At 39.5% G+C, this 26,823-nt stretch overlaps 1 protein-coding gene across 2 annotated transcripts in view; it reads right to left on the bottom strand.

Annotated features, from left to right (window-relative positions):
* arhgap46b (Rho GTPase activating protein 46b) overlaps positions 1-26,823 on the bottom strand; it is a 112,133-nt gene that overhangs the window by 22,875 nt on the left and 62,435 nt on the right. The window contains exons 1-3 of one of the 2 annotated variants that reach the window (XM_073823044.1): positions 12,040-12,255; positions 8,265-9,570; positions 445-1,078 (exon numbers count right to left, since the gene is read on the bottom strand). In XM_073823044.1, coding sequence (XP_073679145.1) covers positions 445-1,078; positions 8,265-9,524 — 1,894 coding nt within the window. In that variant the 5' untranslated portion in view covers positions 9,525-9,570; positions 12,040-12,255. Of the gene's footprint in view, positions 1-444; positions 1,079-8,264; positions 9,571-12,039; positions 12,256-26,823 lie in introns of those variants that run through there. The other variant, XM_073823043.1, reaches the window with a different exon arrangement.

Here is a 26,823-nt window from a genome sequence, read left to right as displayed (position 1 = left end):
GATACAATAAAACAATTAATTTTGAACACTCATATGCTCCAACAGTCGGCCTAAACAATACATGACTTTATTGTTCCACGACCCGTGACGTTTGACCAGCGGTAACCCCTGCGTTTTATTTTTCTCTCCTTCACAGCGTTACATCCTGTTTGGCTAGGCACAACGCCATAATCATTTTTAGCAGTGTAACCAATATTGGCCTGCTCTGTTTATATGTATATAAGTGTTTCAGGCTTTGAATCCATATGGGACAGCCTAAAATATAAACACTCCCCTGTGTGTGTCCTTTCCCTGTCCAGCAAACAAAAACACTAGACTATCCAAGACACACAGAGGCCCTGTTTAGATACTTAAACCACATTTCTAAATGCAATTGCATCAAACATAAAATATCAAACCAAGTGGAAATGATCTATAATATTTGAGTTATTTGAAATAACCTACTTTTCTTATCATTACTCGGCTCAAGGTGTCGTTGGATGTAGCCTTCCAAATAGTGCCTAAACTTGGGTGAAGGTGAGAAGAACGCAAGGCTGATGGCCATCAACTCCCAGCCTGCTTCCAAACTCCTCAAACACAAGTTTCCAGTGGTTTGTCGCACCAACTGCACGTACAGTTCGTCCCTCAAGCCTTGCGTCCCCCAGCACTTCGTGACCACCTGAAGGGCCGCATGCCGTTTGTCCAACCTGGCCGGCCTGTCGCCCATGTAGGCCTGGACCAGCTTGAACATCTCACAGGCTTCCTTCTTAACAGACCGGTCGCTGGTGATCAGCATTGGTTTCTTAATAGAGCCACGGTTCCACGACAGCATATTAGCAATGGAGACACGCCGGCGAAACAGGCCTTGCGTGTGCTGGTTAAGGTTCTTGCTGGCCCAGTCTTCCATGTTGGTGTCAGGTGTAGGCTTGCAGAGGGTGGTGTACGGATACTGGTAACCAGAACCTGTGCTGGCGAGGGATGGAGGGGGACTGTTGTTGTTGTTTTTATGGGTGAGGTGGGCAGTTCCACGACCCGCTCTGTCATGGTCGCAATCCTGGGGCGAGATGTCCTGCTGAGTTTTGGATTCCAGTGTTCCTGTCTGGAGACAAAAAGAGAGGTCGAGAAACAGAAAGATGTCAGTATGGATGCAGCTGTTCTGGCATTTATTTGCATCATCACGACTGCCGCAGGAACTTGAATCCGAGTGCGTGTTGCGTAGGTTGCAGCCGATTGGCTTACTCACTTTCCCTGCAGAAACCTGGAAACGCTCCCATGGATTACGCTCGCTCCCTAAATAGGTGACCCAATATGGAAATCACATCCCAACTTCAAACATTACTGCCTCCCCTCTTCTCTCTCTCCGCCTTTCTCCCTCTTTCCTAACTCATTAATGCTCTAAAAATCCCTGCCCGACTTCTTCCACACTGAAGAGAATGAATTTAATAACTGAAACTTTTCTATCATTTAAAAATCCACATGCACATGTAAATGAATAGCATTTCTTAAAAATGTGATTATCATGATTGAAGAGTCAGGATGGAATGGAAGCAGCAACAGATCGTTTCTTCCTTTTTGTAGCGTACATCCAGACAGGTTACTATTAAAGGGTTTGTTCACCCAAAAGTGAAAATGAACCCATTATTTACTCACCCTCCAGACATACTATGCGTATAGGACTTCCTTCTTTTAGACAAATGAAATCGGAGTTACATTAAAATTATCCAAGCACTTCCAAGCTCTATCACAACAATGGGTGGGTGTTTCTCTTCATCAGTCCAAAACAAGTCCAATAAAGTGCACCATCCATAATACAAAGTGCCTTACACATCTCCTGGGGGTGAACTAAGGCCTTCTGTAGTGAATCGATGCGTTTTTGTAAGAAAAATATCCATATCTAAAATGTAATAATCACTTTAATCTAGCTTGCGCTAACAACCGTGCATGGAAGCAGCTCTGGGTGTATGACCAAGGATGGCAGCACTGCGCATTTGAGTCTTGTGAAAACCAACGTTTGTTTACAGGAGCAAAGGAAGCAAAGTTTCCTTACTTTGGCAAAGGAAAAGCAGTCTCCTCTTGGTTTATATCAAAATCCTCCGACATTTTTCTTGACAAATTCTCGTTTTGAACTTTTCATTTGTGAGTGGTGCATGAGCAGTTGGCGCAAGCTAGTTTAGAGTGTTTTTTTACGTTTTAAATATGGATATTTTTTTACAAAAACGCATCGATTCGCTACAGGAGGCCTTTATTCACCCCCTGGAGCCGTGTAAGGCACATTTTATTATGATTGGATGGTTTTGGACTGATGAAGAGAAACACGTTCTGTTCTAAAGCTTGGAAGTGCCAGGTAGTTGGATTTCTTTATGGAAAGTAATGCATTACATTACTTTTGCGTTACTTTTTTTTTAATCTGGACTGGGCTTGTTTGTTTGTTTTTGCTATAAAAAGTTTTATTTTGGCCAATGTAAAAGCTGCTTCAGCCTCAGGCTGAAAGAAATGTTAATTCACGCTCAAACAAACATTTCGGTTGTGCTGCCATTATGTAATGCATGAAGTATAGGATGCAGAAGAAAAAAGTTATTCCAGTAATTAAAAAAAGAAACACAAATGTTATGTTCAGGTCATTTTTGCTTATTGGTATGTTTAAAAAAATGGGATTAAGTACATAAAGAATATTTGTGTTTTTAACTTATTTAACTATTGCAGGTTTGCATCATATTCTGAGTTTACATTTCACTGTTTTGAGGAATGTTGAATCCATTTCTGTGGAAGTGGCATGAGTGAATGGATTATGACACTTAGTTTAGAACTACATTAACATCATGTTAACATGGCGCACACAATGCCTCTGCACTTATTCCTGATTTCTCTCAACATGGCAACAGGCAACTGACACGTTCAAGGCCCAAAAAGGCAGTAAGGACATTGTTAAAGTAGTTCTAGTGACATCAGTGATTCAACCATAATTTTATGAAGCTACGAGAATACTTTTTGTTCGCAAAGAAAATAAAAATAATGACTTTATTTAATAATTTCTTCTCTTCATTAAAATGAGGGTTAATTGAACCATGTTCTATTAAATTATGGTATTTTAACAATGTCCTTGCTACTTTTTTGGGCCTTGAACATGTCATTTGCATTGCATGATGCATTTCATCAAAAATATCTTAATTTGTGTTCTGAAGATGAATAAAAGCCTTACAGGTTTGGAATGACATGAGAGTGAGTAATTAATAACAGAATTTTCATTTTTGGGTGAACTATCCCTTTAAGTTTCCTTCAAGTTTGGGCAGACAAATCTATGAAAACATCAAAATATACCTTGCAAAATGTGAGATCTTTGATTCTTTAGTATTTCAACTGTGTCAGCCAAGCATGTGACACAACCAAACACAATCATACTGACATTATTATAGCTACAAAAAGAGTCAATAAGACATGACAGGTTATGAACATGATGTCATCTGTATAAGCAGTGGCATACATGTCGAGCAAGTTACATTTGTGGTATATTCCCGTAACATAAGGGTTTCCGTTCATGCCTTGGCGCTCCCTGGCATTACGTCAACGTGACACTGTGCCCTAAGTGATACAGATTTAACAATGTGGTCATATTAAATTGTAAGAAAGAAGCGTTTCTCCATGCGTCTGGACATTAGTGAGTTTCTGCCTCCATTAGGATGTAATAAGCTTGCTCTGAACCAAATCACTGAGTCAGTGTTTCCAACCTCACAACTCTGCCTTTACGCTTATTGTTGTATTTTAATCAGATGTGCAAGTATGAGAGAGAGAAAAAAGACTGATAAAAGTAATGAGGCATGTAAAGACAAGAAGAAAGCCAAAGGGACAGCAGACATAAAGAGGCTGAATACTATAGGTGAACTACTATAGGTGAAAAAAGGACAAGTTCACTTACAGAAAATGTACTCACCCCCATGTCATCTAAGATGTTCATGACTTTTTTTTTTTTCCATCAGTCGTAAAGATATTATGTTTTTTGAGGAAAACATTTCAGGATTTCTCTCTGTATAGTGGACTTCTATGGTGCCCCTGAGTTTGAACTTATAAAATGTAGTTTAAATGCAGCTTCAAAGGGCTCTAAATGAACCCAGGCGAGGAAGAAGGGTCCTATCTAGCGAAACAATCGTTTATTTTCTAAAAAAAAGGACAGTTTATATACTTTTTAACCTTTAATGCTTGTCTTGTCTAGCTCTATGTGTACTTTGTGTATTCCGGTTCAAGACAGTTAGGGTATGTCAAAAAACTCCTGTCTGATTTTTTTCTCCAACTTAAAAATTGCTCTACATTGCTGCAGAAGTACCGACCAAGTGTTTACAAAGTAAACCTGCAAAGATCAAATGCCCTTTACAAAAAAAGTTAAAACAGCGATGTAGGGTGATTTTGAATTTGGAGGAGAAAAAGAGTTTTTTGACATACACTAACTGTCTTAAACCAGAATACACAAGAGTAAACCCAGACCTAGACAAGATGAGCATTTGAGGTTAAGGAGTATATATATTGAACTTTTTTTTTTAAATAAAATATCCAATCGTTTCGCTAGATAAGACCCTTATTCCTCAGCTGGGCTCATTTAGAGCCCTTTGAAACTGCATTGAAACTGCTTTTTGGAAATTCAAACTCAGGGGCACCATAGAAGTCCACTTAAGGAAAGTTTAAGGAAAATGTGGTAAAGTTTTACGGGTGTGATTATTTTAATTGTTCATGATCATTTAATTGATTAAAACCTCGCCTAGTGTATTAAAATCCATAACATTAACTCCACTAAAGTGTGCTCCCCAGGATAAGCCAAACCACATGTGGAGAACTACCCTAATGACAAATGGAACTGTCAGCACACACATCGAAACACATTACCCAAATGTGCCAAATCACAGTGAGCTGTAAGAGCCGACTGTCTTGTACAACCACAACACCTGGCTGGGTGAATGAGGGGACTGGTTCGGTCTCTGTTTTGCTTTCTCAATTATTCTGCAAATAGCACCAGGGCTTGTATTTCTGTTATGTTTTAAAACAGACAGGTTGTTTCTGGTGGAGCACAGACTAAAGGATAATTTATGTTTCAGTTTTTCCAGCACTCCTGTGGGAATGACTTCATGAACTGCATTAACACGCATGCTAATGCTATCAAATCCAGAGCCTGAATCTAAAACACTTAATCTGTATTTCAAACCTTAGTGGGCTGAACTGCAGTCCAATGACTACACAGACAGCTGCCTTATAAAGGTATGTTCATAATGACGGTAATGAAATTGCTGAAGTTCCTACTAGGGTTGTGCCGATAGACGATAGTATCGTGTATCGCCTGTTGCTGATGCCTTTGACGATAGTAAGACGATTATTAGTATTATTGTGCGTCAAAAAGGCACCTAACTTTAGCGATGCAGCGCGGAGAGTCGGTTCTAGGATGCCTCAGAAACTTGCCGCGGTATAAACGTGCAGTGAAAATGGGTAAGAGATTTATTCATCATACAATGTACATAGATTAAGTGTAGACAGTCATTAGGATAACAGAGGTAGTAAAATCTGGTTTAGGCTGAATTAAATACGATATTTGAGAATCCGTCTGTATATAGTAAACATAAACATTTACCTCAGTAACATCTGTATGCGTAAACTAGAATTGCGATGCGATAAAATGGCGCTAAACATATGCACGTGAATTACACGCACATCGCTTCTCCACAAACAATATGAACTGAACTACAACATGAACTGATGATAAAGATCAGACATACAGTGGTAACATTATTGCAATATGACGGGTATAGAAAGATACATTCATTTGCATTCAAGCACGCACATTTACCACTCACTGAAGATAGCAGAGAATGAAACCGAAAGTAAACTTGAACCTATCCAACAGAACTACCGTCAGCGCTCTGTACACACACAATTTAGTCACATGCACTACCCTTACAAACGAATAAGGAATTTATTACATATTGACATATTTACATATCATTAAATAAATTAGCACGATATCGTGTATCGGCGATCTCACAGGCTGACGATAGGACGATATGAAAATTGTGCATATCGCCCAACACTAGTTCCTACACTGTTGGCTGTAGTAAAGGCCAAACTATACCTTGTTTTTTACACATACGCAAGGGTTCACGTACAGTGCATGTGACGAAAACCATGCAAACTTTGTACGTTGAGGTCAAATTGTATTGAATCATTTTGGACTAATCAGTTGTTCCACAAGGTGGCAACACTGGCCCAGGCCACTTTTTCACAGTAAAAAATTAAACCAAAGAGATGGAAATTGAAGGGCACAGACACTGGACTATAAGGAACCTTTCTAGAGCACAAATGTCGCTTGTGTTCGTGCATGCTATGAAATTAAGGTTTTTGAGGAAAACATTACAGGATTTTTCTCCATATAGTGGACTTCAGTGGGAATCAGCTGGTTAAGGGTCCAAATGCAGTTTAAAGGGGCTATATGTAACTTTCTGAACTTTAAACTCGCGACTGACACCAAAAAAACGGAACTGCTCTTCCTTTCTACTCGCTCTCGCAGCGCGCGCTCGTACGTACACACTTCACAAGTCATCCGCTGCAAAGAAGTCAACATTATGTTTACAAAGGTAAGAACAGTCAAAAACATATATTGTTTGAGAAACTAAGTTTGTTTGCAATATATATGACTAGCGGTGGTGGCAGAGTGATCTGAAACGTTTAACATGAACGCGCTTGACGTCACATCCGCAGACAGCGTGCGAAAAATCCGACCCGACAGAAAATAGGAAAAATAGGACACAGGCTTATACTGTAGGTGCACCCACTGTGAGCTGACAAGGTGTCAGTATGCTCATCAGGAGATGTTTGAGTCATAAATGGTCAAATAAAAAGGCTATTGTTACGTTTATTTTGGGGAAAAAGTTACATATAGCCCCTTTAAATGCAGCTTCAAAAGTCTCTACACAATCCCAGCCCGAGGAATGAGAGTCTTATCTAGTGAAACGATATGCCATTTTCTAAAAATTTTTAAATCTATATATTTTTTAACCACAAACGCTTGTCTTGCACTAGCTCAACTTCCTGCATTATGTATTCACATTGGAAAGGGCAGGATTGACAAAGCGAAACGTGCAAAGAAAGTCAAACTCCCTTTACAAAAAAGGTAATGATTTTGAAGTTAAAGGAAAAAATGAGAGGGCGTTTTTCACCCCACCCTACCTTTCTGAACTGAAGTACACAGATGAGGAACTAACCGTGCATCGCAGAGCTGGTGCAAGTTGAGCATTTGTAGTTAAAAAGTATAGAAATTTGTATTTTTTTTTTTTTTTAGAAAATTACCAATCAGTGTAACAAATGAATCTGCAGTTTGGACCTTCAACCTGTTGATCCCCATTGAAGTCCACTATATGGAGTGTTTTCCTCAGAAACCTTAATTTCTTGACTGAAGAAAGAAAGACATGAACATCTTGAATGACATTGGGGTGATTACTCAAGTCCACTGTCTGCAGTGTCAGTAGCTGCAGTATTGCAACAGAGTATCGTAAAAAGGAAGACATTTTGCTATGAAGTTCATTACAAAGTAGATTGGATGGTGGTGGTAAGCAACAAATGGTGAAGATTATATGCCTTTATTATGACCAGTATGCATTCATCCATATAAAACAAACTCTACAATAAAAACAGTCACCCATGACGACGGTCTGAAAAAGTAATTTGGTTTTCAAGCTCTACACTGGCCTACTTGCTACCCGATTCCCATATGTGCATCCATCACAAACAAACAAACACACACACACACACACACACACACACACACACACACACACACACACACACACATTTCAGCTGATGTTTTACTTTTGACTCTTTTACATCTCCCCGTACATCAATCACTAAACTCACCTGTCTCATTTTCCCCTCATTCCTACACATTTTCTTTCATGAGGAAAAACAACAACTGGCCTTCGTACAATCCTCTTAATCTAAGCACAACACACACATACATAGGCAGATAGACAAAGTAAATCTCCTTAGAATGGAACATTCACACCCACTCCAGCTCAGGAAACCCCAAGCCTCGCCATCTCCTGCATAGTTTGTACAACGACCGGATGGGAAGCGTTGTTTTGCTTTTCCACTCTGAGGAACTCTATTAGACACAGTGGGACCATCGAATGTGAGGAGTAATGTAGGAGAGAAGGATAATTAAAGAAAAGGAATAACTTGCTGCACTGGACCGACCATAACAACATTTCCAGACTTGCACACTCAAGCAAGTGGACAGCTGCAAAAATTGTTCATACCTGTGAGGGCGACCTTGGTGGTTCTGGAGAGGACAAGCTGGTTTGCGATGTTACGCTCTTCTCCAGCGAATCCACTTTCTCATACGTCCTTTTTTGCCGGCCTCCGAGCCCATCTGTCACCAGTGGTGACAGTACAACGTCACCGTGGTTGCTGCTCCCAACTCTATACAGTGATCGGTTACTTGATGTCACATCCTCCCTCGATTCACCCCCTCTTGCACCCATCTTCAGTGAACTGACCAGAGAGCGGGCAGTACTCCCAGAGGCCTCTGAGCCCATCTCAGTGTCCAGACTGGCCTTGCTTCCATGAAGCGCACTGGAACGGTTTACTACTGCCCTCATTTCCGCCATCAGCTTCTCATTCAATGCATTCAACTCCCCACTGCTGCCCACTGACCCGGGTCGACACGACCCGGCGCCAAGAGCTGCACGACGTCGGTTCTTCCTTCGCAGACTTGGAGAGGGCCCAGTGGAGTAGCCAGAGTCCTGATATGTGACAGCAGCAGGGCCTGGGTACTCCTGAGAGGCCAAGCTGCTTTGACGGCTATGGCGGGGCTCCAACAGTCTCCATGATTGCTTCTTCTCCAGAGAGACTTCCTTCTTAATCTGGGCAGAGACTGGACACTGGGGCTGGATTTGAGTACTGGCTGTTGAAGGCCCCTCGATGGGGTTAGATGTCTGGGGCTGGTGCTTGGATGCAGCTGCATCCACGTTCACCATGTGCTTGATGCACTCCCGGCCGGCCGGACTGTATTCATTAGCTGAAGAGGTGCAGATGTGTTTGGAATGGGGGAACTGGAGAAGTTTAGGAGGATGGGTACCTCTCGGCAGGCTGTGACTGGTGGAGTAGGGAACTCGGTGTAAGTGGTGCGCCCCTTCTACTTCCATTTCCATTGGGGGTTCATCATAGATGGGGGGATCTATGGCTGGAGGTTCGTCATAGATGGGTGCTGAGGGTGTAGCTCCATATTGAGGAGAGGAGGGGCGAGGTGTACCTGCACCAGAGCGCTGATGGGCAGAGTAAGAGCTAGAAGTGGGCAAAACCAGACAGAAGTTGGCATCCCCCTTTTTGAGGTGGTAACCCTGCTTGGAGTCTCCAGGAACGGACATTTTGCTGAGCAGACCAGTTCGGTCAAGTTGAGCTGTGTATCCTGGTTTGGGTGAAGTGCTAGTGTTGGTGGGGCTGAGGTGGAGAAGTTGGTGGGCTGTAGCTGGACCCAAAGACTGGTTTCTCCCAATGCTGTTAACTTTCACCAACATGGCAGCCTTGGATCCAGGAGCAGGCTGCCATCTTTGAGCTGCGTCCCTGAAACATAAAAGGAAAACACTGTTAAAGTCCCCATTACGTTTTTTTTTGGCTTTTAGTATGAACATGCTAGCCTTAAAGTTATCTATAAGCTAGAGAGCTCCAAAATGACAAAATTTTGAAGACATAAGCATTCAAAATTTACATTTGCCAAATTGGACAATTTTGATCACATCACCCTGCACTTCAGCTTCTATCAAACTTTCTGTCCAATCAAATGCTCTCTGGAATCCAAAGCATCCCACAATCCTACACTATAAATAGACGGACAAGCTGCGGCCACTATATATATAGGGAACGACAGTGTAAATATGCTTTCCATTGGGGCAAAAGAAGTCTGGTTTAGCATTGTGTCATGCTCTGGTCCAGGAGGAGATCATATTCGCAATTTGACGCGGACCAGAAAATGTATTGGACGAATTTTAAATCTACATAGAATGCTATATTTGGTAGCGCAAGCTGCGATATAAACAGAACGCTATTGTTTTTTTTAAAAAGGCTTGATATGTTCAGCCCTGTCTTTCTGTTTCAGCTGAATTTACGTCAACACAAAATAACACTGCGTGTTTCAAAGCACTTTGATGGACCTTTAACACAAGCTGTGTTGTTCTTTACTGCCTACATAGACAGGTGCTTTTAAAGACAGCATTCACACTGAAGAGGGTCTACATGCTACATCCATGACAAGACCGGGACCAAGAAAATATGGTCTTGAAAGCTGTCGAAGCTCTTGACTACAACACTGCTCTACATAAGCAGCAACTCCCATTACAAAAATAGTTGGAACCAATAGTTCCAACAACTCAGTATTTTAAAAATAAAAATAAATGGCAAACAGATATTTGGAAAAGTAACCTTTTTACTGAAACATTAAAAAAAACATACAGGACCTTAAAAATGAAGATGCCAAAAGGGAAGTTTGTTAAGACCCAACACCTAAAAGGGCATTACGATATCTTTACTACTTCTTGAGTTACAGGTCTGCAAATTTTGTTTCCCCATTTCTGAATGGTCATCATTGGCACAAAATGTTTTTACTAGATTATACTAACAGACCTAATGATCTCTGTATAAAAATAACATTATGATGCTTCCATCTTTAAGTAATTTTTACCCTCTTGACTTGACTTTGAATCTCAGGTGAAAATTGCCATTTTGACCTCCCTCTACAAAATAGTGGATTACTCAGTAAATATTCAACCACGGCTTTCATCACTACACATGTCTATCTTTCTTCAGAAAAAAAAATAAAATTTGAGCCAGGGACCTCTGGTTGAGCTGAAGTAATTTGTTGAAGGTTGAATAATTTATCATGTTACTAGAATTCTTGCTATGAAGCATATCTGGCAGTATCCTGTGGGTACTTGAGAGCTAAACATGAAACTCTCTGTAAATCTACCCATATCTAATAGAGAGGAATGTGTGGTTGCGATGCCAAGCCTGGCATAGGACTTTCCTCTCTCATTTTCTTTCAAAGAATAGCTCATACATGCAAATAAAAAAATACAAATATGATTAAACAATGTGTTCAGCCCTAGGTAAAGAGGCTAAGCAATAACAATTTTAATATTCATTAGTCTAATTGTTTTCATACCAGAGACCTGCTTGTAACTATTTCGATCAAAGCAGAAACAACAATGTGCAGACACACACACATACATGCTATCCAGGCAACTGCAGTGGAGTGTGTACGAGAAACACAACAGGAAAGGTCGAATAGACAGCGTGTTCCAGCAAAGTGGAAAAACAGGAATCTACAATAGGCTGCTATAGTGACACTATCAAAATGTTGTAACAATACTATGAAAACCTTATCATGTAACACATGATGAACAACTGTAATGAATAAATGCTTGCAAAACAACACACTTAGAAGTTTACATTTGGTGTATATACTGTACTTGCACACAAGTACACATGCAAACAATTAGTTGTATGTATACACAGTGTATGTGCTTGAGTAGATTTAAAACACACACAAACCACACACGCAAAAGCGGATGCCAAACGCACATGTTCCTACAAACGCAAGAAACACTTTAAATTCCAAAGTACCCTGAAGAACGCCACTGTGAGCTTCTGCACGTGCACACATACATACACCAATATGCAACCATAAACATCCCATGCACAAACACAAGAATGTAAAATCAACATTAGCTGATTTTTATTTGGGCTGATTAATGGTGTAAACACATTCAGACCACTAATCCAGATTATAGTGCTACACTGTGTGCACACGCTAATCTGAACTCTCCCAGACTAGCAGTTTCCTTCACCAAAATTATGCAATTCTCAGATCAGTTTAAGAACTTATAACCACTTTATATAAGCGTCAAGATGACTTTTTTCACCAAAAAACTGTGACTGCATCATTTAAGATACACCTGTTGCACAAACCTGTCTAAACTCAGCTGAGACCGTGATGTGAAACATATGTTTGAGCGTATGGTCAGTAGACATACTTACCCCTGGCATACCCAAAGGTGGCACGGCGGTCTGTAAGGGCGCTTGGGGTGACTGAAAATTATAGAGGACACCTCCCTCAGCTGGAGACACAGAGAAAACAGCCAAATCGAGGACAAGAGGCGAGTGTTCGCTGTTCTAAATGTCTAGCTAATCAAGCTCTTTCCGTAATTCTATAGGTTATTAACTTCTGCTCAAATTCTTACCGTCACCATGCGATCGTTTAATTGCGGAGTGGTACGGAGAGGGAGAGCGAGAGAGCGAGGGAGGAAAGGAGGAAGGGAGGGTGAGAAGGATAAGGAGAGAGAAAGGGAGGGAGGGGGAAGGCGGCTACTTTCGGCCCTCCTCTGGGTTACAGTAGCAGGAATGCGAGTCTTGCCATCGTAACACACACACACACACACACACACACACACACTTACACACATAAACTTGGACCACCACTCCCCTGGACCATTCTCGATCAGATCCGACTCACAGTGTGTGAAACAATACATCTTCAGCTCCCTGAAGAAGCACTTCACGACTCTCCATTCCTTAAGTTCCACTCTGAGCTCGTTTATAAAACAAACTCTTTGTTTTATTCAAGTGGCTGTCCACCTATTGATCTGAATCTTTTGATGCAAACTTCTCTCTTCGGTTCTGTGCCTGCTGTGGTTTTTCCCACCAATTGTGTCTACTGTCTCACGGCCAGATGTCAACAATCTATTCACGGTGTAGAGTAAATACAACGTCAAAGCCTGTAAATAATCTCAACGCTAGGAAAAAAACACATCATTCTTTTCCATCTCAGAGTTTGCAAGTATAAATATTAGGATGAAGTTATGTTACAGTGCGATTGTGGGCAGTAATGGCTATTTCCCAGCTCTTTTCTCCCCCCCTAATATCACCTGTTTCTGTTTTCAGTCTTTCATTACTCTGGCTTCATTTCTCAACATTCTCATAGTTTCTCTTTATTTAACTAAACTAAAAGCTATCCTTGTAGTTTTCATCATGTTAAGCTGTGATTACTCATGAATACATCAGCTCATTTATCTTAATAGGGGTGAAAAGCGTCTGTGCTGCCCAGGTGTTGAGGTTCTCACACACACTCATTCACAAACACACAAACCCGAGCACAAAAGACTCCAAACATCTTGGCGAGCGCAGGCCACGCCGATTGTGTTATTTGCACTGAACACAAAAGGATGCTGAGAGAGACTGGACAGGGGGCCGGAGTGGAGAACGGGGGTGTCCTGAGGGAGCGCATGTTGGAAAAGTTCAAAGGGCGTTTCTCCTACAGCATAAACAGGAAATACCAGCGCAGCGTTCACACTGAGCTGAGCGGAGAGAGTAATGCGTGTGCTGCATTGTGGTGATGGAGAAAACACACAAATGAAATAAACCCCGCTGCTCTTTTCCTATTTGACTGTCTGGATTACACCTACGCAAACATTTGAATAAACACGGAGAAGCTCACCTCACCTCACCTTCAGGTCTAATATACCTGAAGTTATACAGTATATGGTACTTGCTCAGCTGAACCCTCTGGAAGTATGTGAACTTATGTAAACAATCATCTGAGATTTATTTCACATTTATTTCAACTTATTTCACATATTTAAGAGTCATCCTAAAACAAAACAAAATAAAAAAGAAGTCAAGAGGAAGGATGCTTTATGGTGTAGTTAGTGTATCCATGCGTCCATCCTTCGCTCACCTATTCATCAATATATACATTCATCCATCCATCCCTCACTTCTCCATCCATCACCTATCCATCCATCACTCACTTCTCCATCCATCACCTATTCATCCATCACTCACTTCTCCATCCATCACCTATTCATCCATCACTCACTTCTCCATCCATCCATCACTCACTTCTCCATCCATCACTCACCTATCTATCACTCACCTATCCATCCATCGCACACCTATCCACCCATCCAGCGCTCAACTATCCATCTATTCATCCATCTCTCACATATCCATCTATCCATCCATCTCTCACCTGTTTATCCATCCATCCATCGCTCACCTATCAATCTATCCTCCTTTCACCTATCTATACATCCACCTATCCATAGCTTATTCATCCATCTCTCACATATCCATCTATCCATCCATCTTTCACCTGTTTAGCCATCCATCCATCTCTCACATATCCATCTATCCATCCATCTCTCACCTGTTTAGCCATCCATCCATCCATTGATCACCTATCCATCCATTCATCCCTCACCTATCAATCTATCCACCTTTCACCTATCCATCCATCTATCCATAGCTTATCCATCCATCTCTCACCCATCCATTTATCCACCCATAGCTCATCCATCCATCCATTTTTGCTCAGCTATCCATCCATCCATTGCTCATCCATTCATCCATCCATAGCTCATCCATCCATCCCACCTATCTATCATCCACCTTTCACCTATCCATCCATCGCTCATTCATCTATCCATAGCTTATCCATCATCCATCCATCACTCACCCATCCATCCATCCCTCCCTCCCTCCCTCCCACTTATTTCTCACATATCCATCCATCGCTCATCCATTTATCCATCAATCGCTCACCTATCCATCCATCTATTGCTAACCCATTCATCCATCCATAGCTCATCCATCTATCCATCCCACCTATCTATCTATCTATCTATCTATCTATCTATCTATCTATCTATCTATCTATCTATCTATCTATCTATCTATCTATCCACCTTTCACCTATCTATCCATCACTCATCCATCTATCCATAGCTTATCCATCCATCCATCCATCCATCCATCACTCACCCATCCATCCATCCCTCCCACTTATTTCTCACATACCCATCCACATTCTCCACTATACATCCATCCATCACTCACCTATTCATCCATCTATCAATCCATCCAACCAACCATCTTTCACCTATCCATCCATCGCTCATCGATTTATCCATAGCTCATCCATCCATCGCTCACCTATCCATCCATCCATCTACTGCTCACCTAATCATCCATCTATCCATCCATCGCTCATCCATCCATTAATCCATAGCTCTTCATCCATCGCTCATTTATCCATCCATCTATCCCTCACCTACCATCCATCTCTCACCTATCCATCCATCCATGCGTCTTTCACCTATCTATCTATCTATCTATCTATCTATCTATCTATCTATCTATCTATCTATCTATCTATCTATCTATCTATCTATCTATCTATCTATCCATCCATCCCTCACATACACATCTATCAATCAATCCCTCACCTACCATCAATCATTCCCTTACCTAGCCATCCATTGCTCACCTATCTATCTATCCATCTATCCATCCATCCTTCCCTTGCCTATCCATCCCCTGCTTAGCTATTTATCGATTGCTCGCCTATCCATCCATCCATCCTTCTATTCATCTATCAAACTGTTAGTTTGATCAGTTCCAAAAAAATGCTTTTTTGAAAACATGAATACAGCCAATCAGGAGTGAGAGAAATGTGAGTGTGAAGCTCAGAGGCTAATGAACAAACACACAGATAGTCAGTGGGCGGGTGTGAGGGGGCAAGCCATTCACATGTGCCTTTGTTCTTCAACTACATCTCTGCCTCCCTCTGTCCCTCCCTCCCTCCCTCCCTGTCTCACTATAATCCTGTTTTGCTCATTTGCTCTTATAGATCAACAACATGCAGTTTATTTCACAGGGTTCCAACATCTCCTCTTCCTCTCCCCCCAAAATCACACACATCACGGATGTATTGAAACCACTGGCCCACGCTTACAGTTTTTACTCCATACACACAACAACTGAACTGAGTCCATCAACTGTGAGCGAGTGTGTACAGTTGTGACCAAAAGTTTTGAGAATGACACAAATATTAGTTTTCACAAAGTTTGCTGCTAAACTGCTTTTAGATCTTTGTTTCAGTTGTTTCTGTGATGTACTGAAATATAATTACAAGCGTACGTTTTATCGACAATTACATGACATTTATGCAAAGAGTCAGTATTTGCAGTGTTGGCCCTTCTTTTTCAGGACCTCTGCAATTCGACTGGGCATGCTCTCAATCAACTTCTGGGCCAAATCCTGACTGATAGCAACCCATTCTTTCATAATCACTTCTTGGAGTTTGTCAGAATTAGTGGGTTTTTGTTTGTCCACCCGCCTCTTGAGGATTGACCACAAGTTCTCAATGGGATTAAGATCTGGGGAGTTTCCAGGCCATGGACCCAAAATGTCAACATTTTGGTCCCCGAGCCACTTAGTTATCACTTTTGCCTTATGGCACGGTGCTCCATCGTGCTGGAAAATGCATTGTTCTTCACCAAATTGTTGTTGGATTGTTGGAAGAAGTTGCTGTTGGAGGGTGTTTTGGTACCATTCTTTATTCAAGGCTTTGTTTTTGGGCAAAATTGTGAGTGAGCCCACTCCCTTGGATGAGAAGCAACCCCACACATGAATGGTCTCAGGATGCTTTACTGTTGGCATGACACAGGACTGATGGTAGCGCTCACCTTTTCTTCTCCGGACAAGCCTTTTTCCAGATGCCCCAAACAATCGGAAAGAGGCTTCATCGGAGAATATGACTTTGCCCCAGTCCTCAGCAGTCCATTCGCCATACTTTTTGCAGAAGATCAATCTGTCCCTGATGTTTTTTTAGTTTTTTGTTTTTGGAGAGAAGTGGCTTCTTTGCTGCCCTTCTTGACACCAGGCCATCTTCCAAAAGTCTTGGCCTCACTGTGCGTTCAGATGCGCTCACACCTGCCTGCTGCCATTCCTGAGCAAGCTCTGCACTGGTGGCACTCCGATCCCGCAGCTGAATCCTCTTTAGGAGACGATCCTGGCGCTTGCTGGACTTTCTTGGACGCCCTGAAGCCTTCTTAACAAGAATTGAACCTCTTTCCTTGAAGTTCTTGATGATCCTATAAATTGTTGATTTAGGTGCAATCTTAGTAGCCACAATATCCTTGCCTGTGAAGCCATTTTTATGCAACGCAATGATGGCTGCATGCGTTTCTTTGCAGGTCACCATGGTTAACAATGGAAGAACAATGATTTCAAGCATCACCCTCCTTTTAACATGTCAAGTCTGCCATTCTAACCCAATCAGCCTGACATAATGATCTCCAGCCTTGTGCTGGTCAACATTCTCACCTGAGTTAACAAGACGATTACTGAAATGATCTCAGCAGGTCCTTTAATGACGGCGATGAAATGCAGTGGAAAGTTTTTTTTGGGATTAAGTTAATTTTCATGGCAAAGAAGGACTATGCAATTCATCTGATCACTCTTCATAACATTCTGGAGTATATGCAAATTTCTATAATAAAAACTTAAGCAGCAACTTTTCCAATTTCCAATATTTATGTAATTCTCAAAACTTTTGGCCACGACTGTACATATGTGGACAGTGTGTACATTGAATATGTTAGTGTTATGACAAACAATTAATCAATATTCCAATCACTATTTACGCGGTTTTACTAAAGACAACAGCACAACTGCAACAATACAATATACAATATGGGCAGATTTTTGTTTAGTTTGGTCAGGTATAGTAAAAAGTGGACTAAATACTAGAATTATTAGAATGCTGCAGGGTCAGAAAGCTCTTGAATTTCATCAAAATAATCTTAATTTGTGTTCCGAAGGTGAACAAAGGTCTTACAGGTCTGGAACAACATGAGGGTGAGTAATTAATTCATTTTTGGGTGAACTATCCCTTTAACTAAACTAGGAAGAATTCTAATTTTTAGTTCTATTTAGCATAAATGCATCTGTTCCAATTTAATGCTGTCAACCTAAACGAGTTCACTCGTTAAAAAAACCTCATTGTCTTTGGCAGAAACTACAGCTGTGACAAAATAAGACATTATATCAGGAGACAGATACATTTTAAAAACAATATCGCCCTTTTAAAGGTATAGTTTACCCCAAAAATGTAACTTCTGTTATCATCTACTCACCCTTGGCTTTGTAAGTAGGTTGTAGCAGAGCCACCTACTTTTTCATAAACGTACCTTGATGTTTAACTAACCTTCATTTTGACAAGTTTTAAACTAACTTCGAAGTAGCTATTGAGTGGCAAAGAGAAGGACCGATAAAACACCAGACAGACAGACACAGCTGTGCTGTGCTGTGGTGAAATCTGTGTAGGTGTTATTGTGTGACTGGATTTCAGAGTTACACATATCCACCAAAACACACCCCAAACACACTGTTCCCAAACAAACTCTTAATTTACTACAGAAAACAGGTCTACTTGGGAAGGAGAACGAGAGAGAGTGAGACACAAAGACGGAGAGAGAGAAGGGGAAATAGGGGTGGGTTGTCCTAAAGGGATTTGTCATGGGAAAGTCAAGCATGGAATCCGAAGAGACTTCGGCATTCACTGCTCTCGGGAATGTTGTGAACATAAAGCATGTAAAACTATGCATGTGCTTGTTTGCGTAAGCATGCGCGCATTCGCAAAGTCTTAGTGTACAACTAAAATCCTCAATTACTGTGTGTGTGGCCGAAACACGAGGGAATATCACTCTCCTTTCTTCATCTCACTTCACGAGGTCAAAGCTTTTGACCGCTGACCTCCAGACCTGACCTTATTGACCTGATGTGAGGAATATGAGCTGAAAATACTCCACATTCCATATGGCAGCACTCACACACCCTTATCCATCCCAGACCGCTCACTACATTTGACAAACACGCTCCATAACACTGGCGCATCAACACGTGTCTGTGGGAGAATCGATTTGGCAGTCGCAGTGTTTAGTTTCATATACTGAGCTCTCTGTCATCCCCGTCGCTGCGTCAACAACCTCTGAGAGGAAAAATACGTTTGAAGCCGTTGAATTTGAAGGAAGAGAAAAATAGAGTTAAGATCCGTTTGAAATGTGAGCTAACTCAATTTGGTCATGGAGAGTCAAATTGGGTTAGCAGTCAGGGCGTTTTAATTAGCGTGGTAGAAACAGTGACAGGGCGAGACGAAGGGGAAGAGTTTCTCTGAACTGTGACATGGATGAAATGGCTAAGGAACAAAAACAAGCTTGTTATCGTAAGGCTTTCGCTTCTTAGATTACAGAAAACAGTAAGCGAATAACTGCGATTTTTAGCGCGAGTTAGCATGAGCTGCCACAAAAATGTTAAAACTTTTGACAGGGAGAGTTGGCTGTCAAAAAGAAATGCTTGTAATGTACTATAGGTGTGTAGTGTTTTGTCGTCTAAATTCAATTCTGTATTTTGTCGAGGAAAAATTGCTTTGCGAACACAATTTTCTTTCCTGTGTTGACGTATATGTTTCTGAAACAGGTTAAGGTGGACATACAGTATTAGGATTTTAAAATAGCCAATGTTATTTTGTTTAAGTTAGAATCTGGTAAAAACAGCTGGTTAAAAATTAGGTTTGGTTAGTTGTTTTCAGAAGTTAGCTGGTAAATGCCGAAACTACACCTTTCTGTAGACAAAAGATCTCGCTTTGTGTTATTGAATATTACATTTAAAGTAGTGATGTCAAACAGTTAATCAAATTAATCATTTTGACAGGAAATGACACAGGCTTCTCCCAAAAGATAATACGACGATGTACAAGAGGCATCATTGTAGAAAAAAATATTTGAACAAAAAGTGGCATGTCCAAAATTATTCATACCCTTTGCAAACTGTCACAGTCTATGGGAAAATCCAAAGTTCTATACCATTCCAAATAGTCCAAGCTGTTCTAAAGCATCCTAATTACCCTGATTCATTGGGAACAGCTGTTTTAATCAACTCAACAGGTGAAAAACAGAAGCTCTCTGCTGTTGGTTTGTGGACAGTCATGGCTAAGACAAAGGAGCTCACTGAGGACCTGCGGCTGTGCATTGTGGCTGCTCACAAGTCAGGAAAGGGCTATAAGACCATATCAAAGTATTATTAAAAAATATAAGACGTTCCACCTGTGACACTTGTGCTGGCCAGGAGGATAGTAAGAGAGGTAAAAAAGAATCCAAGGATCACCACCAAGGCCATCCTGATGAATCTGGGCTCTGCTGGTGGCAACATCTCACGGCAGACTTCTCCAGTCTTCTCCAGATAAGGCACACAAAAGCCTGTTTGGTTTTTGCAAATGCTCATCTGGAGAAAGAAGAAGACTTCTGGTCTTCTCTTTTATGGTCAGATGAAACAAAAATTGAATTGTTTGACCACAATGATGTAGCCTTGATTTGGAGTAAAAAAGGAGAAGCCTTCAACCCTAAGAACACCATCCCCACTGTCAAACATGGTGGTGGGAACCTAATGTTTTGGGGGTATTTTTCAGCTGGTGAACCAGGGAACCTAATCACAGTAAACAGCACCATGAAAAAGGAGCAATACATCAAAATTCTCAACAACAACATCAGGCAGTCTGCAGACAAACCTGGCCTTGGGCACCAGTGGACATTTCAGCACGACAATGAAACAAAACACACAGCAAAAGTGGTGAAGAAATGGTTAGCAGACAAAAACATTAACGTTTTGCAGTGGCCCAGCCAGAGTCCTGACTTAAATCCAATTGAGAATATGTATATACACATCTAAATAGATGTAAATATTTTCAAAATATACTATATGTGGGTGTATTTAAATATACATAATAAATATACACAGTATACAGACAGATGTAAACAAAAACTTTTGGATGCGATTAATTGCAATTAATCTAGAACTATTTTGAAGTTAGGTAAATGCACAAAACTGCAACTTCATGATTCCAAACATAATTACAAATAAGACTTTCAATAAAATTCAATAGAAATTACACGTTAATTTACTATAAATTTTTGTTAGTAGACAACAGAAGTAATTATGAAATTACATGTAAAATAAAAAAATGAAATAAAAATCAAAACTCCAAAGTGCTAGTGGTATTTAATATAAATGTTAAAACTAGTATGTATTTATATTTTATTGCAATTAACATTCAATTTAGGTGTACAGAAAAATTAGTAATATTTAGTTCATACTTATATATAGGTATTATTTTATTACTATATAATTTTAAAATAGTATATTATTGTTTTATTTTCCTAAGGATTATTATTTTTTAAGTCTCTTCTGCTCACCAAGCCTCGGATTTTTTGATTCAAAATACAGAAAAAGCATTAATATTGTAAAGTATTAATATTGCTTAAAATAACTGCTTTCTATTTAAATATATTTTAAAATGTAATATATTCCTGTGATCAAAGCTAAATTGAGGGGGGGGGGGGTTATAAAAATTAATACTTTTATTTAGCAAGGATGCTTTAAATTGATCAAATGTGATGATAAAGACATTTATAATGTTACAAAAGATTTCTATTTCAGATAAGAAACCTGAAAAAAATTCTACTCAGCTGTTTTCAACATATTATTATTAATAATAATAATAATAATAAATGTTTTTATGAGCAGCAAATCAGAATATTAGAATGCTTTGTGAAGGATCATGTGATTGGAGTAATGATGCTAAAAATTCAGCTTTAAAATCACAGGACATTTAAAAAATATTTTTTACAGTTATACATTAATTTGAATTAATTAATCAAAATGTTACTGTTTTACTGTACTTTAGATCAAATAAATGCAGGCTTGGCGAGCAGAAGAGACTTCTTTAAAAAACATTTTAAAATCACATTTGTAGCTATTTTCAAAAAAGAGAAAGGCTGTTGAGAAAAAAAAAATCTAGTAACAGTGAATTGTCAACTTTTAGGAACACATTAGTGTACAGAATTGTCATGGACTTGATTAAAAGGTAGTATTTCAATTGTAATTAAATGCTTATTATATTATTATATTGTTTACTTCAAATAAAACATCAATTACACTCATTCAGCTCAATATATAAACTAATACTGTTAATGTTTACATAATGAGGAGACTAACTGATCAAATGTTTTAAGGTGAAGTGTCTAGTTTGTGAAAATGTTAAACTATTTCTTAAATACTTTTCCATCTTAACATGTAGAGACAACTACAAGTAAACCACTCATATGTTGATTATTAGGGTGATTTCTCCAAAAAGTCCAAACACTCTGCCACTATCAAAACATTGCTCTGTTTGTTTAACCGTCCCGACTAGCATCTGTTTGATTTATCAAAATGATAACAATATAACAACCTAATGACCTCCAGAAATAAAAGTTGCTGTCAGTGTAAACTAGGCGTCCTTTGCTCACGCAATAACAAAAAGTATAAATTTAGGATCAGCAAATTCATGACAGGAAGTGAGTCATTGTTGTTGTGTGATACAGCAGAGCTCTCCAGATAATGGCCTACTTTCTGAATGAGGCCATGAGTGATGTGACACAGGACAAACAGATTAGAGTGTAAATGTGACCAAAGTCTGGTAGAGCCCTTTGTCAAAGTGAGAGCTAAGTGCATGCTGGCATATCACACGATGACACTCAAAACAAAAACGTACGCACGTGATCAACAAATGACAGCATTTTTTTGGGTTAATGTAATACATCTGTCTGCATTTTGGTCTCTCAGGGAACAGGCACCATGGTGAAGACATGGTGTATTTCTCATGGCTATGTGCCACTGGAGAGGCAAATATGGCAAGTATTCAGACGGGCATAAACACAGACAGCTAAAACACGTGGGTCATGAGTGAGAGGGTTTCTATGAACTCAATGACCCTCCTAATGTCCTCCAATATGTTAAAATACATTGAGTATTTACAATATATTCAATATGTGGTTGATCGTTTAAAAATTACAAACATTATGAATCCCACATTGTTTTTAATGTGTATTTATTAGACCTTTAAGTTTTTTAAAGACCAAAGCAGCTTTACAGCTACTCATATACTTATAAGTAGGAAAAAATATTTCTCAGCTTTTATTTACATTTGAACAAAAAGTGGCATGTCCAAAATTATTCATACCCTTCGCAAACTGTCACAGTCTATGGGAAAATCCAAAGTTCTATACCATTCCAAATAGTCCAAGATGTTCTAAAGCATCCTAATTACCCTGATTCATTGGGAACAGCTGTTTTAATCAACTCAACAGGTGAAAAACAGAAGCTCTCTGCTGTTGGTTTGTGGACAGTCATGGCTAAGACAAAGGAGCTCACTGAGGACCTGCGGCTGCGCATTGTGGCTGCTCACAAGTCAGGAAAGGGCTATAAGACCATATCTAAATGTTTTGAAGTTCCAGTGGCTACAGTGCAAAGTATTATTAAAAAATACAAGACGTTCCGCACTGTGAAAAATCTCAGAGGAAGCCAAAAGTGACACCTGTGCTGGCCAGGAGGACAGTGAGAGAGGTAAAAAAGAAACCAAGGATCACCACCAAGGTCATCCTGATGAATCTGGCACCGTTGGTGGCAACTGCACACCGCTGGGTTCCACAGACGCAGACCAAGGAGGACACCACTTCTCCAGATAAGGCACACAAAAGCCGGCAAATACTCATCTGGACAAAGAAGAACACTTCTGGTCTTCTGTTTTATGGTCAGATGAAACAAAAATTGAACTGTTTTGCCACAATGATGTAGCCTTCATTTGGCGTAAAAAAGGAGAAGCCTTCAACCCTAAGAACACCATCCCCACTGTCAAACATGGTGGTGGGAACCTAATGTTTTGGGGGGTGTTTTTCAGCCGGTGGACCAGGGAACCTAATCGCAGTAAACGGCACCATGAAAAAGGTGCAATACATCAAAATTCTCAACAACAACATCAGGCAGTCTGCAGAGAAACTTGGCCTTGGGCACCAGTGGACATTTCAGCACGACAACGAAACAAAATACACAAGAGTGGTGGAGAAATGGTTAGCAGACAAAAACATTAATGTTTTTCAGTGGCCCAGCCAGAGTCCTGACTTAAATCCAATTGAGAATCTGTGGAGGGAGCTGAAGATCAGGATGATGGCAAGGAGACCCTCCAACCTGAAAAAGTTGGAGCTTATCGCTAAAGATAAATGGGCAAAAATACCAGTGGAGACATGCAAAAAGCTGGTCAACAATTATAGGAAGTGTTTGATTGCTGTAATAACCAATAAAGGCTTTTCTATTGATTATTGAGAAGGGTATGAATAATTTTGGACATGCCACTTTTTGTTTGAATGTAAATAAAAGATGAACAATATTTTTTTCCACAATCACGCCTCTTGTACATCGTCTTATTATCTTTAGGGAGAAGCCTGTGGCATTTCTGGTCCAAAAAAAAATTGCTGGTTGAATAAAAGTAACTTTAAGTCAGCGAGTAAGCAGCGAGAGCATTGTCACACGAGAGCTATTTATTTCAAATATAATGAGTGCAAATGTGATTTTATACAAAAATTCAGTAAATAACAAGTTAATATTGTGTTATATTTTAAACACAATATTGTCTGTTTTTTTTTTCTCAATTTTCCTCAGTGTTTGAGTGAATCCACGTTTTGAATTAATCATGTGAATCAATGATTCAAAGGCCCATTCATAAAGTAAGCCGTTTAAAATGAGCTGAATTCCTGAATGAATCAGTCATTTGAATGAATCGAAGGAAATAATGACTCATAAAGAAACTAACCGCCACCAACTGGCAGTTTTAGTTTCTTATTTAGAGTATTATTCTCTTAAAAAAAAGGGGGAGAAAGGGGTAAAAAAATGAATTATGTCATCATTTACTCAGACCTGAATGACTTACTTTTTTTTTGTGGAACATATAATTAAGACTGTTGGTAACAAAGCTGTTTTGGTCACCAATGACTCCAGTGACTTCATAGTTTATGTTGGGCAGTTGTAGCCTAAACATTTATGTGTATTTTAATAAATTTGATTCAGAAAAATTGATTCAAATAAAATACTTATTTCTAAAGCTACTATTTGTAATGTCTACTCAATACTTTCTCTTTTAGCACAAACATAGCATCAAATAATCTTTTTGGGGTATTTTCACAGCCAAATGTAATTTGCGATTAATTAGATTAATTAATCGACACATCATGTAATTAATTAGATTGAACGTTTTTAAATCAACTGACAGCCTTAATTTATTCATCATCATATAATTATTATTATATATAAATATATTTAATATATAAACGTAACACATTTTTCTTAAATACATACATGCATGTGTGTGTATTTATATATACATAGTACACACACATATATTATGTACACAAAAACTTTTATTTTGGATGCGATTAATCGTGAATTTCTTTTTATGACTGAAGGTGAGTATCACTGATACCAATATTACTGATGTCTCTAGGAAATTGTTCTTTTGTCCTAATATTTAACCATTGACTATAGCCATTCAACATTACAGTATAATTCAGAGCAATCAATTTGAACATTTATTAGACTTTAACTTCTAATTTGATGTGGTCGTAAAGACATTTCAAGACTATGTAAACACACTTCTTGTCAATAAAAAAAAAAGACAGAAGCAGCAGTTGCGAGTGGGATGGCCAACCCTAGCTCCACTCCTGCGTTAAATATTTTTAACACCATTAAACTAAAAAAAAATGTATCGCCTATGTTAACGCACCAATTTTGACAGCACTAATATGATTGAAAACGACTGCAAAAACATTGAAATATGTAAATTCTGCTCCTCTAGTGTCACCAAATGAATTCTTGAAGTCTTTTTAAAGTTTTCTGGCCACTCCCACCATCTGCCATTGGATAGTCAAGAAGATGGCTCCGCCCCACTCTCATACTATTGGTTGAGGCAATGTAAGGCTATTCATAATGCTATAAATTTATATATATATCTAAAACAATATCTTCTAAGTTTAAAATAGAATTCAATGTTTTCCAGACACCTCTGCATCATACATGTGTTTCCCAGAACAGACTGTAGAGTATAAAAAGCATGAGTGTCCCGCTGGGTGGCCCTTTGAGTTGTGCACTCGCCCTCTGTCTCTGATTCTTCCTTTATCTCTTGCAGCCCTATAATCATACACACACACTCACTCACACAAATGTGCATACAGCCCACACACTGCTGAGTAAATACTACTAGTGTGTACTTGATGTTACTAATCTTGCCTGTTTTGTTTTAGCAGAAGGAGAAGAGCTCATACCTCTTTGTTTTTTCCATCCCTCCCTTCACTTCTTCACCTGTGTTCCTGTAATTACAGTCAGCCCACCTTAAAGTCTGCTGTGGATTTGGTGAAGCTGGTTTTGAATGTGAACAGAGTGTCTCTGTGTTCAAGGGTGGACTGCTCCTCCTTAGGTCAGGAAGCATGTGAATACCTTTCTGAGTACTGTGTGTGTGTGTGTGTGTGTGTGTGTGTGTGTGTGTGTGTGTGTGTGTGTGTGTAGCACCATGCCAGTCTGGGCTTGGCCAAAACTTTACTTTACAGATTGAAGAGGTGTGCTGCTTAGATCTGCTGAGTTCTGACATTTTAACACATACATGTATTTTTCTAATCAATGCCTGCTAAAATACAGGTTAAGTGTGTCAATAATGGTGAGCAAAGCTAATAATGACACCGCAGGTAAATCATTCAACATTTTTAATTAATATATGTGACCCTGGACCACAAAACCAGTCATAAGGGTACATTTCCATTACACTGATGTATGGTTTGTTAGGATAGCACAATATTTACCTGAGATACAACAATTTGAAAATCTGGAATCTGAGGGTGCGCAAAAAAAAAAAAAAAAAAAAAAAATCTAAATATTGAGAATATCGCCTTTAAAGTTGTCCAAATAAAGTTCTTAGCAATGCATATTACTAATCAAAAATTAAGTTTTGATACATTTACAGTAGGAAATTTACTAAATATCCTCATGGAATATGATCTTTACTTAATATCCTAATGATTTTTGGCATAAAAGAAAAATCAATAATTTTGACCCATGCAATGT

Source organism: Garra rufa, chromosome 18 (genome assembly GCF_049309525.1).
Source record: "Garra rufa chromosome 18, GarRuf1.0, whole genome shotgun sequence".
In the NCBI taxonomy this organism is placed as follows: Eukaryota; Metazoa; Chordata; class Actinopteri; order Cypriniformes; family Cyprinidae; genus Garra; species Garra rufa.
Note: the sequence above shows the minus strand (reverse complement) of the source record. Positions and strands in the feature narration are given on the sequence as shown.